Source organism: Marmota monax, unplaced genomic scaffold (genome assembly GCF_021218885.2).
Source record: "Marmota monax isolate L192 unplaced genomic scaffold, Marmota_monax_Labrador192_F-V1.1 WCK01_AAM20220418_F8-fsc00400, whole genome shotgun sequence".
Lineage (NCBI taxonomy): Eukaryota > Metazoa > Chordata > Mammalia > Rodentia > Sciuridae > Marmota > Marmota monax.
In genome coordinates this window covers 119,623-135,399 of record NW_026692772.1, presented here as the reverse complement: position 1 = coordinate 135,399, position 15,777 = coordinate 119,623, and the positions used below count along the sequence as shown (strand labels likewise).

The 15,777-nt window shown below is 51.7% G+C and overlaps 1 protein-coding gene across 3 annotated transcripts in view; it reads left to right on the top strand.

The window, feature by feature from the left end:
* Positions 1 to 15,777, top strand: part of Usp53 (ubiquitin specific peptidase 53) — a 56,667-nt gene that overhangs the window by 14,176 nt on the left and 26,714 nt on the right. The window contains exons 1-6 of one of the 3 annotated variants that reach the window (XM_058580123.1): positions 2,209 to 2,305; positions 8,934 to 9,063; positions 9,524 to 9,616; positions 12,205 to 12,339; positions 13,801 to 13,914; positions 13,985 to 14,067. In XM_058580123.1, coding sequence (XP_058436106.1) covers positions 12,208 to 12,339; positions 13,801 to 13,914; positions 13,985 to 14,067 — 329 coding nt within the window. In that variant the 5' untranslated portion in view covers positions 2,209 to 2,305; positions 8,934 to 9,063; positions 9,524 to 9,616; positions 12,205 to 12,207. Of the gene's footprint in view, positions 1 to 1,640; positions 2,306 to 8,933; positions 9,064 to 9,523; positions 9,617 to 12,204; positions 12,340 to 13,800; positions 13,915 to 13,984; positions 14,068 to 15,777 lie in introns of those variants that run through there. The other 2 variants (XM_046447110.2, XM_058580124.1) reach the window with 2 other exon arrangements.

The window sequence follows — 15,777 nt, the reverse complement described above, 5'->3', positions numbered from 1 at the left end:
AAGCTGCAGTGTGACATGTGGCCTTTGATGCAGCGGGCTGTGCTGGACCCTGCTCTCTGGGTAGGAAGGGGCCGCTGTGAGGATCCTGGACCCAGGGCCAGGCAGTGGCAGGGGTGCGTGCCCTGACCTCGGCTCCCCCACTCCGATGCCCTTCTTCATTCCTGGGTGTTTGGCATCCCGTGGGTGTTGATCAGTGACACTGCGCCATTCTGTGTCACCCTCATGTGCTGTGAAAGTGAACTGATGACTGTTACCAATTTCAAAGCCACAGAAAGTGCTCTCCGAGGCCCTGAAACTCTGTGGTTTGTCCCCTTCCTCCCTGCCACCTGTCATCCTCGTGGGGGACATCTCCTGCCACCTTGGACTTGCCGCTCCCGCACTGTGCCATGTGTACACCAGCTCAGCGTTTCTGAACGTCTGTTCCTTGCTCTCTGGAAGCTTCTCCACCCATCCATCTTCATGCAGGTGTGACCTTCTCAGCAAGGCATCCTCGGTGGCCTCCTGGAGACCACTGTGGCCACATGGCAGCACTGCATGCCCTTCCTCACCCGGCCCTTCTGTGGGCACTCACACAGCCTTCCAGCACACAGCACGGCCTACTGTACCTCCTGGGACGCGTGGACAGCCTGTCCTGGTGTCCCCTAGGATGTCTGTCATGGTGCCACCTGGGACATGTGGCAGCCTGTCCCTGTGTCCCCTCGGATGCCTGTCACCGTGCCCCTGGGACATATTACATCCTGTCATGGTGTCCCCAGGAGGCATCACATCCTGTCGTGGTGTTACTCAGGGCACACTGCAGCCTGTCACAGTCCCCTAGGGCTTGCTATGGCCTCTCATGGTGTCACCTAGGGTACGCTGCAGCCTGTCACCGTGATCCTTAGGGCATGCTGCAGCCTGTGTGGTTCCCCTAGGATGACTGTCATATGTCACCCAGTACACACTACCCTGTCACGGTGTCCCTGGGGACATGCTACAGCATATTGTCCTGTCATCTTCAGGTCTCCACAGCATGTCGCAGTGACAAGACCTGCGGGCCTTCTCTGCCTCAGCTCCAGGACCTGATCATGCATAGCTCAGTAAGAGTGTGGGGAATGCCAAAATGGGGCTTGTCAGGGATGAAGCAGAGCTCTGTGGTACTCGGTCCAGAGGGTGAGCATTTGAAAGCCCAGTAAGCCAGCAGCATGCGTTCAGGAATAAGGTAGAAATCTATCCTAGTTCACTAAGAGTTTTCAATGAATTTTCTGCCAAGTTACACATACCAATTTATGTAAAACTTGCTTCTTGAAAAATATGATTCTGTGTATAAAAGACAATAAGGAGTCTGTCTGTACGTATGTATGTTTAATAAACAGCAGCTTAGTATTGACAGGATACCTCCTGAGATCTCACTTAATTCTATTTTTTGGGAAATGTTTTCTTCATTAAACTATTCGTTGAACATTGAAAGCCTGGGGCAGGTAGTAATTCATGTCATATCAATGTTTTTAAAAACTCGCAATAATATTTTTCATGTTTTAGAATGTTTTTCTAATCCTTTTTATGAGTTAATTCCATGTTTGATTTTCATGTTCAGCTGGCAAAGTAGGAATCTTCTTGAGCCACTTGTGCTTTTATTCAAGCATTTCTTTTCTTTCTTGTAGGTTTGCTCTGAGGCCACATTAATGAGACACATGGAGTCACCTTTGACAACATCACCTGGGAGAGACTGATGTCTTTGTCCTTAAAAAGCCACGTGGACCACAAATAGCGGAGGAGCCGAGTGCCAATGCTGCGCCTTTTAGTATCATCGATATGTTTGTTAAAGCGTCAAGACAGAGGATTTGTGCATGAAGAAAACAATTTGTTCATTAGTGTTATTTTTAGCAGCTTTTAAAAACGCTCATCTTACTGTGTACACCGCTCCTACAGCATCTAAGACGTAAAAGTCTCCACCTTGTCCAAGCAGCTTTCCTTTTGTTCCCGGGAACTTCATCAGCTGACCTGGTTCCTGCGCATCCAGGTCTTCAGAGGTTCTGCACCAGGGAGACATGGACTTGGGGGCTCAGGCTGCACTGCGGGGCTGCAGTGGGCTTCAGCGGACGGTTCGAGACGTCGCTCATCGCCCTCAGAGCCCTCGCCTGCGTGTGTGGGTCCTGGCGTCGGTGCAGACCGTGGCCTGAGCATGGCCTGGGTGAAGTTCCTGCGGAAGCCTGGGGGCAGCCTTGGGAGAGCCTACCAGCCGGGCAGCACACTGTCACTGGCACCCACCAAGGGCCTGCTGAACGAGCCTGGGCAGAACAGCTGCTTCCTCAACAGCGCTGTCCAGGTGAGCCGTGAGGCGTCTCCCCCGAGAGCAGAGGCGCTGTGGGACGGGTGGCTGGTTGGTGGTACTGTCAGTGGGGACACAGTGGGCACTTGGGCTTTTATGGTAAAGGGAGATGGTTTTTCACCAGGATGGGGTATGACTGTGATGTTATAAAGCACTCTTATGTAAAATGTTCAGTTCATTAAATGTCACCTCGCTTTCCATCAGCCAACACTCCCTGCCTTTCAGAAGACATTCAGGGACGCCCCAGTAGAGAGGATCAAACGCAGCAGCTGTGTGGCTGCGAGGGTAATGGAGCTTTCTCAGTGGTCACACTCGCTCCCCCTCTGCCGTGGCCGTTCTGCCTGCTCTGGGGCCTTGACTTGAGCACCCCTGCACTGGGGACGTTGAAGGTTGATCCTTTGGCTTCAGTTCTTGCAGAAGCTCTTTTAATTACAAATTGTACTGTCCTACTTTCTTGCCTCAGATAAGTGGCCTTTCCTAGGTGTACCCTGGTTCATATTCAGAAAAGTTCCAGACTTTTCCATCTTCCTGAGAACTGAAAGGAGCACTGCTTTAATAAGCAGATTGGGACTGCCAGGCATGGAGACACCTGTGTCATCGAGGCCCTCCACATGGGACAGATGTCACAGATTGTCAGGTGCACGGACATCTGACTGATACTTCATGTCTTGGTGGCCTTCCAGCTGAGGACAGACGTCAGGGACTATGTCAGGTGTGCAGAAATGTGACTGACAGCTGACTTCTCAGTGGCCCTCCACCTGAGAGCTCACCTAGAGACAGAAGATCAATGGAATTAAGAGAGCATTGGTCCTCATTTCCTTTAAGACCCCAAAGGAGCCACTGTTCTGTCCTGGCATGGAGGTTTCTTCTGCTTTAAGTATTATGAGAAAAGAAGAAAATGTCTGGTGAAGGGAACTGGGTATGAGGAAATGTCCCATATCAAGAGACGCAGGGCCAGACGCTTCAGGAAGGTGTGCTGCTGAGAGGGTCTGCACATCAGACCTTCTCCTGCTCTTTGGTCTTAGCTCCTCCCTCGGTTCCTGTATTTCTCCTTAGTTCCTCCAAAACTATATAGTTTAGGAAACAAGGCAGGTAACACGAGCAGATTCTCAGGATATGTGCACAGGAGACAAACTCAAGGGTTTCCTATTCTGAGTTGGAGGACCCAGTCACACAGAGGTGGCTGCTTAGGAACTCTCCTGTCTCCTCAGTGTTTCCTGTCCCCCTGTGGAGGACACAGTCACACAGAGGTGGCTGCTTAGGAACTCTCCTGTCTCCTCAGTGTTTCCTGTCCCCCTGTGGAGGACCCAGTCACACAGAGGTGACTGCTTAGGAACTCTCCTGTCTCCTCAGTGTTTCCTGTCCCCCTGTGGAGGACACAGTCACAGGGAGGTGACTGCTTAGGAACTCTCCTACCTCCTCAGTGTTTCCTGTCCCCCTGTGGAGGACACAGTCACAGGGAGGTGACTGCTTAGGAACTCTCCTGTCTCCTCAGTGTTTCCTGTCCCCCTGTGGAGGACACAGTCACACAGAGGTGGCTGCTTAGGAACTCTCCTACCTCCTCAGTGTTTCCTGTCCCCCTGTGGAGGACACAGTCACACAGAGGTGACTGCTTAGGAACTCTCCTACCTCCTCAGTGTTTCCTGTCCCCCTGTGGAGGACACAGTCACACAGAGGTGGCTGCTTAGGAACTCTCCTGTCTCCTCAGTGTTTCCTGTCCCCCTGTGGAGGACACAGTCACAGGGAGGTGACTGCTTAGGAACTCTCCTACCTCCTCAGTGTTTCCTGTCCCCCTGTGGAGGACACAGTCACAGGGAGGTGACTGATTAGGAACTCTCCTACCTCCTCAGTGTTTCCTGTCCCCCTGTGGAGGACACAGTCACACAGAGGTGGCTGCTTAGGAACTCTCCTGCCTCCTCAGTGTTTCCTGTCCCCCTGTGGAGGACACAGTCACACAGAGGTGGCTGCTTAGGAACTCTCCTACCTCCTCAGTGTTTCCTGTCCCCCTGTGGAGGACACAGTCACAGGGAGGTGACTGCTTAGGAACTCTCCTGTCTCCTCAGTGTTTCCTGTCCCCCTGTGGAGGACACAGTCACAGGGAGGTGACTGCTTAGGAACTCTCCTACCTCCTCAGTGTTTCCTGTCCCCCTGTGGAGGACACAGTCACACAGAGGTGACTGCTTAGGAACTCTCCTACCTCCTCAGTGTTTCCTGTCCCCCTGTGGAGGACACAGTCACAGGGAGGTGACTGCTTAGGAACTCTCCTGTCTCCTCAGTGTTTCCTGTCCCCCTGTGGAGGACACAGTCACAGGGAGGTGACTGCTTAGGAACTCTCCTGTCTCCTCAGTGTTTCCTGTCCCCCTGTGGAGGACACAGTCACACAGAGGTGACTGCTTAGGAACTCTCCTACCTCCTCAGTGTTTCCTGTCCCCCTGTGGAGGACCCAGTCACACAGAGGTGACTGCTTAGGAACTCTCCTACCTCCTCAGTGTTTCCTGTCCCCCTGTGGAGGACACAGTCACACAGAGGTGGCTGCTTAGGAACTCTCCTGTCTCCTCAGTGTTTCCTGTCCCCCTGTGGAGGACACAGTCACAGGGAGGTGACTGCTTAGGAACTCTCCTACCTCCTCAGTGTTTCCTGTCCCCCTGTGGAGGACACAGTCACAGGGAGGTGACTGATTAGGAACTCTCCTACCTCCTCAGTGTTTCCTGTCCCCCTGTGGAGGACACAGTCACACAGAGGTGGCTGCTTAGGAACTCTCCTACCTCCTCAGTGTTTCCTGTCCCCCTGTGGAGGACACAGTCACAGGGAGGTGACTGCTTAGGAACTCTCCTGTCTCCTCAGTGTTTCCTGTCCCCCTGTGGAGGACACAGTCACACAGAGGTGGCTGCTTAGGAACTCTCCTACCCCCTCAGTGTTTCCTGTCCCCCTGTGGAGGACCCAGTCACAGGGAGGTGGCTGCTTAGGAACTCTCCTACCTCCTCAGTGTTTCCTGTCCCCCTGTGGAGGACCCAGTCACACAGAGGTGACTGCTTAGGAACTCTCCTACCTCCTCAGTGTTTCCTGTCCCCCTGTGGAGGACACAGTCACACAGAGGTGGCTGGGTCCTACCTCCTCAGGTGTTCTGGCCTCTCTGGAGGCATCCCGTCTCACGTTTTTGGGTTGCTGAAGTTGCCCCACAACCCACTGATGGTTTCCTTCTCTCCCGACCTTGTGTTTCTGTTTCATCCGTGTCTTCTGTGACTGCCTTTTGGGTTCATTCATCTTTTCCTTCCTGACGTCTCATCTGCTGTCAGTCCCATTAATTTCATTTCTGTCTTTGATGCTGCAGGTCTCACTTCTGGAAGTGTCCTAACACCCTTCTCCTGGCTCTGGGTTCGTGTTCAGGCTCACCTTTTGCCTGTTAAGCACATGAAATCAGGTGTGACTCTTCTTTTCTTGTGCTTTTCTGTCAATAGTGCGAATACTGGATGAGTTTCAGTAACCCATATTTCTAGCTGCCCTCTGGGTTGGTTCTTTCCTTGGCAGTCTGGTGATTTTTTACTGCAGGTGGGACAGGTTTTGCCTGTTGAGTCGTGGTGTTTTCACTTCCGCACACTATCTTGAACCTTGCATCTGTTTGGAAGCAGTTTGGCCACTTTCCTGCCAGTGGTGATTGGCACGATCAGGTCCTGCTTATCTGGGCTCAGTTTCTCTAGAGACTGCCTTTCTTCTTCAGCTGATGTTCTCTGAGTCTTGCAGTTTTCGGGGGCCCCTGGGAGCAGCACATCCCTGGTCCACAGAGTTCTGTGCCTTGCTCCTGGAGTCCCTTCCGCTCTTCCCAGCTGGAGACCTGGCACCAGCTCTGCCTGTAGCCCAGCCACCGGCCAGCTCCCCCGGCTTCCCGAGGCTTCTCCTGGCTGCAGAGCCACCTCGCTGACAAAACAGCACTTCAGATGGACTTTCTGTCATTTTAAAATTCAGCATTCATGTTAGTATGCAGTCTGGGAAATGTCTTTAAATACTACTAAGGAATAAATTGTTTGTGGCATACATTTTGTAAGAAAATTCTAAAAGCAGACATGATTAAAGTGGATGGGTTTCAGCTGGGCACAGTGGCATATGCCTGTGGTCCCAGTGACTTGGGAGCCTGAGCAAGAGGATCACAAGTTCAAGGGCAGCCTCAGCTGGTAAGCAAGACCCTGTCTCAGAATATAGAAAGCAAAAGCACTAAGGGTGTGCTCCCTGGTCAGCACCCCGGGTTCAATCCCTGGTAAGGGAGGGGGGGTCCTGGTACGTCAGAAGGTAAGTTCACACGCCACTTCTCAGTTCTAGTCTTTACGTCACTGTAATGAGGAATCTGACGAAAGGTCTGTGTGTCTTCATTAAGTGTGTGTCTGTATATTGACGTTTCAGGAATGAGCAATATGTACATTAAATGCATTGATTTTTTAGTCTCCGTGTTACATTGCTGTGTGAAGGTGATGAGAAACAGAAGTTCATATTGCTAAACAGGAGTCCACCAACTAGTTTAGATTTCAGATTTTTTAATAGTATAATATCATCATTTAAAAAAGAAACAGGGTAAAGATTGACTACTTAGAATGATTATTTTTGATAGAGATTAGCAAAACAGGCTTCACACATTCTGTACATTATTATGTTGAATCATGTACAGAGAAGTTTTTGTTTAAAAAAAATTAAAATGCTTTTTCTGTCACTTAAAATTCTCCTACTGCGTCCAATGGGCAGCACTTGCCTTGGAGCAGACCCGGGGGCTGCCTGTCCTCGGGGTGTGCACCTCTGCCAGGAGGCGCAGCAGCTGGGTGGACTCACGGCCTGAGAAGCTGGTGGGTGAGCTGAAGCCAGCTGTCTGCCTCTGCCTCTGTCTGGCCAGAAAGCCCACCTTAGCACTGGCAGCCAGTCAAGGCAGGGGTGCCTCCGAGGTTGCAGGGGCAAAGCTAGGTTCCTCTCCACTGCTGTGGAGCGACCTGTTGGCAGCTCGTCGTGGGGGCCCTGCCCTGCAGTGCTGCAGCAGACCTCAGCAGCTCACTGCCAATTTCCACATTTTTGCCTCTCAGATTCAAAGAATGAAATCCACAGACAGTCATGGTAGGCAAAAGTGAAAGGGTAGGATTTATCAGAGAAGAAAAGAGGAACTCCCACAAGTTGAGAGGGGACCTGGTAGCAAGCACATTTCCATCCAGTGTACTAGAGCAGAGGCTGATGTAGCTCTGGGAAAGGGCCATGGTGTGGCTGATCAGTTCTTGGAAAAGTACCGATGCTCTTGGTCAAAATCTGTGCTAAACTGGTGTTGAATAAGTGCCAGAACTGTTGGTCAAAATCTGTACTAAGCAGGTCTTGGAAAAGCACTGGTGCCACTGGTCAAAACCTGTGACAGAGGACTTGGAAAAGTACCAGCGCTGTTGGTCTGCCGGTCTAACTGGCTGTGCCCTTTTAGCCCTTGAGTTTGCACTCACCTGGAACCTCTGCTCGGGTCCACCCTGTGCCTGGAGAAAGGGTTGGCTGGAATGTTTGGGATGATTCTACAGGTTAACCTCATGAAGTGGCCTTAATATTCAAAAAAAGAAAAGAAACCAGAACACTTAATGGGGGCCCATACTTGTCCTCCCTTACCCCTGGGGAGGTGTGAGCAAGCGGGAAGCAGCTGGTACGGTGGTGTGCGTGCATGGTTGCTGATGCACATCTAGACAGAGCCACGGCCTGTAGTCCATAGGGCTGCTGACGCACATGGTGTCCACACTGTGCCTAGTCCCAAGTGACCCAGTTCAGTCTTCACAGAAGCCCCTAGAGTAGATATTGTGTTTGTCATCAATTTACTGAGAAAACTGAGTCTTAGGAAGTATTTTGCCCAAGTCTGACTTGAAGTTGGTAGTAGTGAACAAGAGTTGGAAGCTGAAGGCCTGCCCTTGGGGTGCTGCTGACCATAGCTGCTCTGCATTGGCAGCTCCTGCCCTCATCCCAACCTCCTTGTGGGCGGAATGGGTTCAGTGTGGTTTGCTTTATAGTGTGATGAGAGATGACAGGAAGGGAAGTTTCTAAACATTACCAAGGGCTTAGCAAAATAGTTAAGTTTTTATGATTGATAAATGGATTAATCATATTGCATTAGTTTCAACCACTATGAAAGGCAGTGTGGAGGTTCCTCAAAAGACTAGTCACGGAACCACCATCTGGCCCAGCTACACCGCTCCTCGGTATTGATCCTAAAGAATTCAAGTCGTCATACTACAGAGTATTTGCACACAGTGTAGCAGCACATTTCATGGTAGCCCAACTATGGAACCAGCCTAGGTGTCCATCAGTGGATAAATGGTAAAGAAAATGTGAAAATACACGACGGAGTTTTATTTATCCATTGAGTTAAATTATGTCATTTTCAGGAAAATGGGAGGAACTTGAGACCATTGTGTTTAAGTGAAATAAGTTAAATTCAGAAGTGCCAATGGGCGTATATGTTCTCTCATATGTGAAAGCTAAAAGAAAAGAAAGATGGGGGAAAGAGACGCTCATGAAAATCAGAGGGAGAGCAGCAGAGGAGAGGGACCAAAGGGAGGAGGTGGGAGGTGAGGGGCAGGTGCTGGGGAGGAGTATTAGCCGGGTGGTCTTGTCATTTTGTGTGCAGGTACAGTGTGTAACAACAAATCCCAGTGGATGCACAACTAAAGTTCACCAGTGAAAAGCGTGGAGAGAGAAAAGGCAACCTTCAAAGGGAAATTCTGAAATACTCCTTTAGTTAGTGAGTCGTCGAAAACGTAGGTGGCGTTCTGTGCGTGTGCCCACCATGCTTCTGTCACCTCTGTCCTGGCCTCTGCAGGCCACCTCCACTCAGTCCACCTGGCCTTAGGGTCTGCTGTCTGTCCTCCCAGAGTGCAGTTGTTCCAGGTGTCGGCCCCACCTCCTCGTCCAGGTCGATGCCAGGCCTTCCTCTTAGCCCCCTGCGCTGCTTGTTCACAGTAGGCCTTGACTGCTAGTGAGTTCTCCGCTGCTCTCTGCCTGTTTTGGTTTCTCCGTGAGTCAGTGAGCGTGTTCTGCTCCATCTTCTGTGTGCGCACAGTGGGTCTTATACTTGCTGCTGTTCAGTGGTTGTGCACCTCTGTTTATGTAGGGCGATAAAGAAGCTACTTACCAACCTTTTGCAACGCTCCAGATATCCAGGCTTTTCATTGTGAGCAAAGTCTCACTGCTCCTTTCTCCTTCACCTCTGTTCTTTAGGTCTTGTGGCAGTTGGACATATTCCGACGAAGCTTACGGGTTCTGACCGGACATGTTTGTCAGGGAGAAGCCTGCATATTTTGTGCACTGAAGGTAACATTTTAATAGATACGAAAAATTATTATCAATTATTTCTCCAAGAATTTAACTTTGATAGTTGACATATTTGGCCAGTCCTTGGCAATGAGAGTTTGTGGTCAAGTGGGCTTGCAGACACCTCTGCGGCTGTTTCTGCTCCTTCCTGCCCAGGGTGCCTCCTGGAGCAGGGCCAGGCTGCTGCCTGACCCCCACAGCCCCCACCCTGCTGTCTGTTGGGGCCGCGTTCTTGGGAGGCAGGCACCAGGCTGTGAGGAAGCCGAGCCTCTGAGGAGGCCTCGGGTGGGTGTTCTGGATGTCACCCACATGGACCTGCAGACCCGAGAGAGCCGCTTTATGTGATCACAGGTCCTGCATTCAAACCGTCCCCAGGAGGGAGTCCGTGGGGGGCAGGGTGAGCCATTCACCTGATTGCAGAGTCCCATCAAAGCAAGCGTTTTCAGGGCTCAGCTTGCAGAGTTTGTTGAGGGGAGTCAACATCTGTCCTGAGCTCAGGTTGCGCAGGGCTTCCAAGGCCCTGATGCAAATCATGGCTGCCTCTGGTGGGTGGCCAGATACGGGGTCACTCTGCATGGCACGTGAAGCAGGCTGTCTGGCTGGGATGGAGAGAAGGTAGATGATGGCAGAAACAGGGTCCTGTGGACAATTCATTTTTGTAACTGAAAATTTTTTGCCCAAGAATTTAAGATTGGATGAACACATTTTAAAGATAAATGTTTTTTATTCTTTTAGGTTCTAAAATATTCTTAATTGGGGCTGGGGATGTGGCTCAAGCGGTAGCGCGCTCGCCTGGCATGCGTGCGGCCCGGGTTCGATCCTCAGCACCACATACAAACAAAGATGTGGTGTCCGCTGAAAACTAAAAAATAAATATTAAAAATTCTCTCTCTCTCTCACTCTCTCTATCACTCTCTCTTTGAAAAAGAAATCTAAAAAAAAAAAAAAAAAAATAAAATATTCTTAATGAAGACACACACATGTATACATAGGAACATAAAATTAAAAACAAAACAAAAAAATTCCATGTCTTAGATTTTCTTGTTCCTGAAAAGGCTTTTTGAATAAATGGCCCCAAGAGGACATGTTATATTGTCTTCTTTCAAATGTGGTAGGGTGTCCTTGTTACAAGGCAAAGAATCAGCCTCGTCACATCATGGTGTCAGTTTATTTACTCTGCAGGGCGTCTGAGCATCCTGCTCTCTGTGTCACCCAGTTTCCACCCTCCCCTGTCCCATGCCCCCACCCCCAAGCACTGGCTGGCCACTGTGGCCACTGCCTGCTGACCTTTTCTGCTCCTGGGATCACACGCTGCTTTCTTGGTGCATTTCCCCAGGTCCCCTTCTGTCAGTGAGGCCTGCCTGATGGCCCTGGGCAGGAAAAGCCGTGTCCCTAACGCGCCCCCACCCCCCCAGCAGGCCTCAGCTGTCACCCTGCGTTCCCTTCTCTCTCTGCATTTTTTTATTTTTATCTGCCCTTTCTTGTCCCACTGTTATATGTGATGGCTCATTTGCAGTTTGCTGCCATGACTGGACGGCAGCTCCTGTGCAGATGGGACCCATGGACACTGGCAGGCAGGAGGGCATGTCACAGAAGGCCTGGGGGACCAGCACCTCAACCCAGAGTGCTGCTTGCCTGAGTCCAGCACTCATGATTATAGCTGTTAGAGTGTCTTATGTAACTGTAGTCCTGGCTGCCTAATAGTATTTGAGTCTTTATTTTTAAGTTTCTTATTCTATTAATAAAATTTTCAGCAGTAGAGAACAGGTTAAATTTTTTTTTTTTTTTTTTTCTTTTTGGTGATGCTGCTGGGGATTGAACTCAGACCCATGCATTTTAAGCAAGCAGTCTACCGTTGAGCTACAGCCCTGGCCAGAGCAGATTCTTTGATTACTTGCCTGGCCTGACTGTGCATTGGCCTTGGAGAACTGGAGGGACCCGACCCCTGAGCTTCGGCACCAGAGGGGCTCTTATTCAGAGGTTGCCTCTGCAGATCTCTGCTCTGCGACCTCCTTCCCCAGGAGTTGGTCACCGCAACTCAGCTTACTCACAAGCTTGTCTTTTTTGTTTATTTTTTGCTTAAATTCAATAAAGAAAATAGAAATCTAAAGTCATACCTACACTTTCACATTCTTGAATGATGTTTTATTGCTTCTTGGGTTTATGTTAAAAGTATTCTCTAAGACTGGAAATTGACAACTTGGGGTTGCTTTTCTTAAGTATTTAAGCTCTTTTCTGACTCTTACAAAATGCACTGTTGCATTTTTGAAAGTAGGTTCCTGCTCTTCCTGGCTGGCGGGTTCGGTTCCACCGTGGGTGCACGGAGCCTGTGGGCGCAGAGCGGCTCGTCTCTGCCTGCTCCTGCCGGCTTTCTGCTGGGCCGTGGGCAGGGTTCCTCTGCTGCCAGTGGACCTTTGGTGTGGAAGCCGCCAGCCCACGCTGCGTTTCCCCAGTAATTGATGTGTGTGTGGATCTTGGAGCAAGCGGCAGTTCTGTGTTTCGCCTGAGTTTCTCCAGGTCGTAGTGACATTGCTCGGTGCTCGTGGTCACTGGCACCAATGCACCGCTGTCCTCGCTGCCTCCTGCAGACGATGTTCGCGCAGTTTCAGCACAGCCGGGAGAAAGCCCTGCCCTCCGACAACGTCAGGCATGCGCTTGCAGAGAGCTTCCGCGATGCCCAGCGCTTCCAGCTGGGCCTCATGGACGATGCCGCCGAGTGCTTCGTAAGTGCTGCGGGGTCCCGCGCGGGGGGTCTTCCTGCAGGGTCCTCCCGCGAGGTCCTCCCGCGAGGTCCTCCCGTGCAGAGTCGCCTTCACCGTCAGCAGGCGCAGCTGAGACAGGGCTGTCAGTGTGTCCACGGAAGGCCCATCTCAAGGCTGACTTTAGGTCCCCCTGTGTTTTCTGTTAAGCATTTGGTTCTGATTGTTTGTGCTACTCTAATTTTTACGAGTGTTAGGCCGTAAAAGTACTGGAAACTTTATCCACTGGAACACAGACCTTTGTAAGCCCTGTGCCTGAAGCAGGCGTCCTGCCTCGGGCCTCCCTGGGCTGCGTGGCAGCAGTGACCGGTCCTCACGGGCAGCGATCCCCTGGCCATCCCCTGGCGAGGAGAGGGCTGTGGCCGCCCTGGGGAAGCAGCTCGGGCCTCACAGCAGGGGCGCGTCCTGGTTGCTCTGCAGAGCCTCCCTGGTGGGGACGCTCTGGGGCGTCACAGCTCTGTTCCTGTGCTCGGGATGTCGCCGTTTCTTCTCCCTCGTTCCAGTTTCTGTCCAACACACTCTGTGGACTCTCCTGGGACAGACCCCACGGCTCCTTCCCATGTTTCCTTAACAGCCGTATTTCACCTTCCTTAAATAGGACTTTTTTTATCTATCATTTTGTCAAAGATCAAATTAAGACCTACTTATCAAGTAGTGTCTGCCCAAAGCACTCCAGTGGGTGCCCCGAGTTCCTGTGGAATATGGGGTTGGGGCACAATTGGCCTATGCTGTCAGGTCTCCATCATGGCAGGAGCCAGCCTGGCCTTGCCTGCTCCGCCGGCCTGTGTCAGAGGCATGCTCAGGGATGGGCACTCTTGGTGTTTTTTATTTATATTTGACCCATTTCTTAAAACAAATGTTTTGTACAATACTGAACTTTAGTTTTACTTTCTTTTAAGTGAAGTTTACTCATACATGCTCATCAAAATTCATAGTGTCCAGAAATCAGGGCTTCAATAATTGAACAGTTTCAGATGTCTTGGGGCAGAGGAGGGAGATGTGGGCTCACCCAGGTACAGTGAAGAGAGTGAATGCACGTGGTCAGTTTCTCAGGATTCCTGTGAGTGGGTGTCCCTCTCCACCATCAGTGTTTCAGGCTGTATCCGCTGGCCAGTGGGTCCAAGCAGGATTTTAAAAAGCTCCTGAGTTTCTACAGGTGAGGAAACCAGGAGCAGAGACTGCAGCGTTTTCTAATATTAAATCCAGGTCAGCCCTCAAGGGTCACTGCAGGTTGGCTCTGGAAGGACTTTGAGGTCTTTGCTTGTGAGATTTCTCCTGTTACTTTTCCCCCCGGGTGTTGGGGAGTTGATTTGTGAGGAACACGAACTGACTGTCCCAGCTCCCGTGTCACACTGGACGGTTCAGCAAGAGTGAGGTTCTGCAGTGCTCCTGCAAGGGCGGCCCGAATGTCTGTTTCTGAATCAGGAGAACATCCTGGAGCGGATCCACTTCCACCTGGTGCCGAGCAGAGACGCAGACATGTGCACCTCCAGGTCCTGCATAGCCCACCAGAAGTTCGCCATGACCCTGTATGAGCAGGTGAGGCAGCAGCGGCCCTTCGGGGGCCCTCGCCTGGTCACGCATGGACTAACCTGTGTGTCACCCCTAGTGCGTGTGCCGCAGCTGCGGAGCCTCTTCAGATCCTCTGCCTTTCACGGAGTTCGTGCGGTACATCTCCACCACAGCCCTCTGGTAAGAGCCTGGCAGCCGGGCCTGCTAGCGCCCGGTATTGATTCTGTAAGTCACGGTGTGTGCACTGCTGTCCAAGTGATGGCTGCTGTGCAGCTGCGGTTAGAGCACCTCTCCTCAGTGCTTCCTCCAGCCTCTTGCGGGTGGTTACCCTACCCAGACTGCGTGGGACCAGATGTTTGGATTTCAGAGTTTGAACTGTCTGATGTACATCGTGAGCATCTGGGAGAGGGACCCAGTCTAAACAACAGATCCCATTCATGTCCATATACCTCTTGCACAGCCCGAGTGGTTCTACAAGTGTTCTCCAGTGCCTGAGCTGCAACTGTGCCCTGTCGTGTGAGGTCAGGCCTGGAGTTTTCTGTTGGTGGCACTATGTCACTGCTCAAGAAGCGTTGGAGTTTGGAGCATTTCAAATTCTGGATTTTCAGATTAGGGTGCTCAGCCTGTGTGTGTCAGTGACATGCACAAAATATTACTCAAAAAACTCTGTTGATATTTCTAGCAAGGTCTTGGGACTGTGAAGGGAGATAAAATGGCAAACTCTGGTCAGCGGAGTGCAGACAGTGTCTTATTCCCCTTCCTGAGGGAGGGAAAATGGGTGCCAGAGCGTCCTCACCCAGGGCATTTGGGGCCTCAGCCTTGTCACCAGCCTCTGCCTGCTGCTCTTCGACTTGTCTAAGGATCAAAAACTGGTTACAGAGGTGGCCGATGACCCTGGGAACTATCTGCCCTTTCCCAGGTTTCTGAGAGCCCAGGTGCTGTGTGGTGGAAAGTGAAGAGACTCAGAACGTGGTAGCAGAAGCTTCTGTGGGGCAGGTGTAGCGAGTCAGGGCACCGGCCAGACCTGGGCAGAGTGAGCACAGGCCCTTTGCTCCCACCTGAACTCGCAGCTCTGCAGCGTCTCTCAGAGGACACCCTGTTGAGTGTCTCACATGCACCCACGAGCAGGGCTGGGAGCTCTGGTGGGGCATCAGGCTCTGAGGTCTGGTTGGTCGCAGTGGGTGGTCAGTCCACTGTCAGTGTGCACGCAAAACAGAATGGCATTGGAGTGGGGAGAGACCAGGAACTAAAGGCTGCAAAATCTTACTCTGCTTCTCAAACGGCACAACCCCAAGCAGCAACTAGATAAGGAGACCCCATCAGTGGTCCCACTGGCTCTCAGACTCGGAGCCCACTTACGCCTGTGCTTGTTTAGAGCGCCTCTCTAGTTGGGAGTGAGTAGTGGGCGTGGACTGTGTGTGCTCGCCACATGCCAGGCTGTGTGTGAGTTGTTGATTTTGATCTCAACAGCAGCAGAAGTGGGCAGCTGGGGTTGATCTGGCAAGAGCTTGAGTCAGGATGGAAAGCTGGTCTGCTGCTGCACAGCGACCTCAGGAGTGTGTGGTGGGCCCCTGCTCCTGGAGGGCGCCGAGATCCAGCCGTGCTCCTGGAGGGCGCCGACGCCCTCAAGCCCCGTGAGCTGTTGGCTGTGCAGAACAGGACTCTGGGATGGAGAGCAGGTGGACAGTGCTGCCTTCGCGTCCCTCTGAGCATGTTAGAGAGCTGTTCTGGTGTTCACCTCCCCATGTGAGGAGTGACTCTGGGGAGGTCACATGGGGGGCCTGTGGGCTCTGTCAGTGTGACCAGCCTCCCCAAGGCAGCCAAAGCCAGGCAGGTGGTGACTCTGCCTTCTTCTGAGGGTTCTGTGCAGTTGGTGTCCTTGTCTCTGGG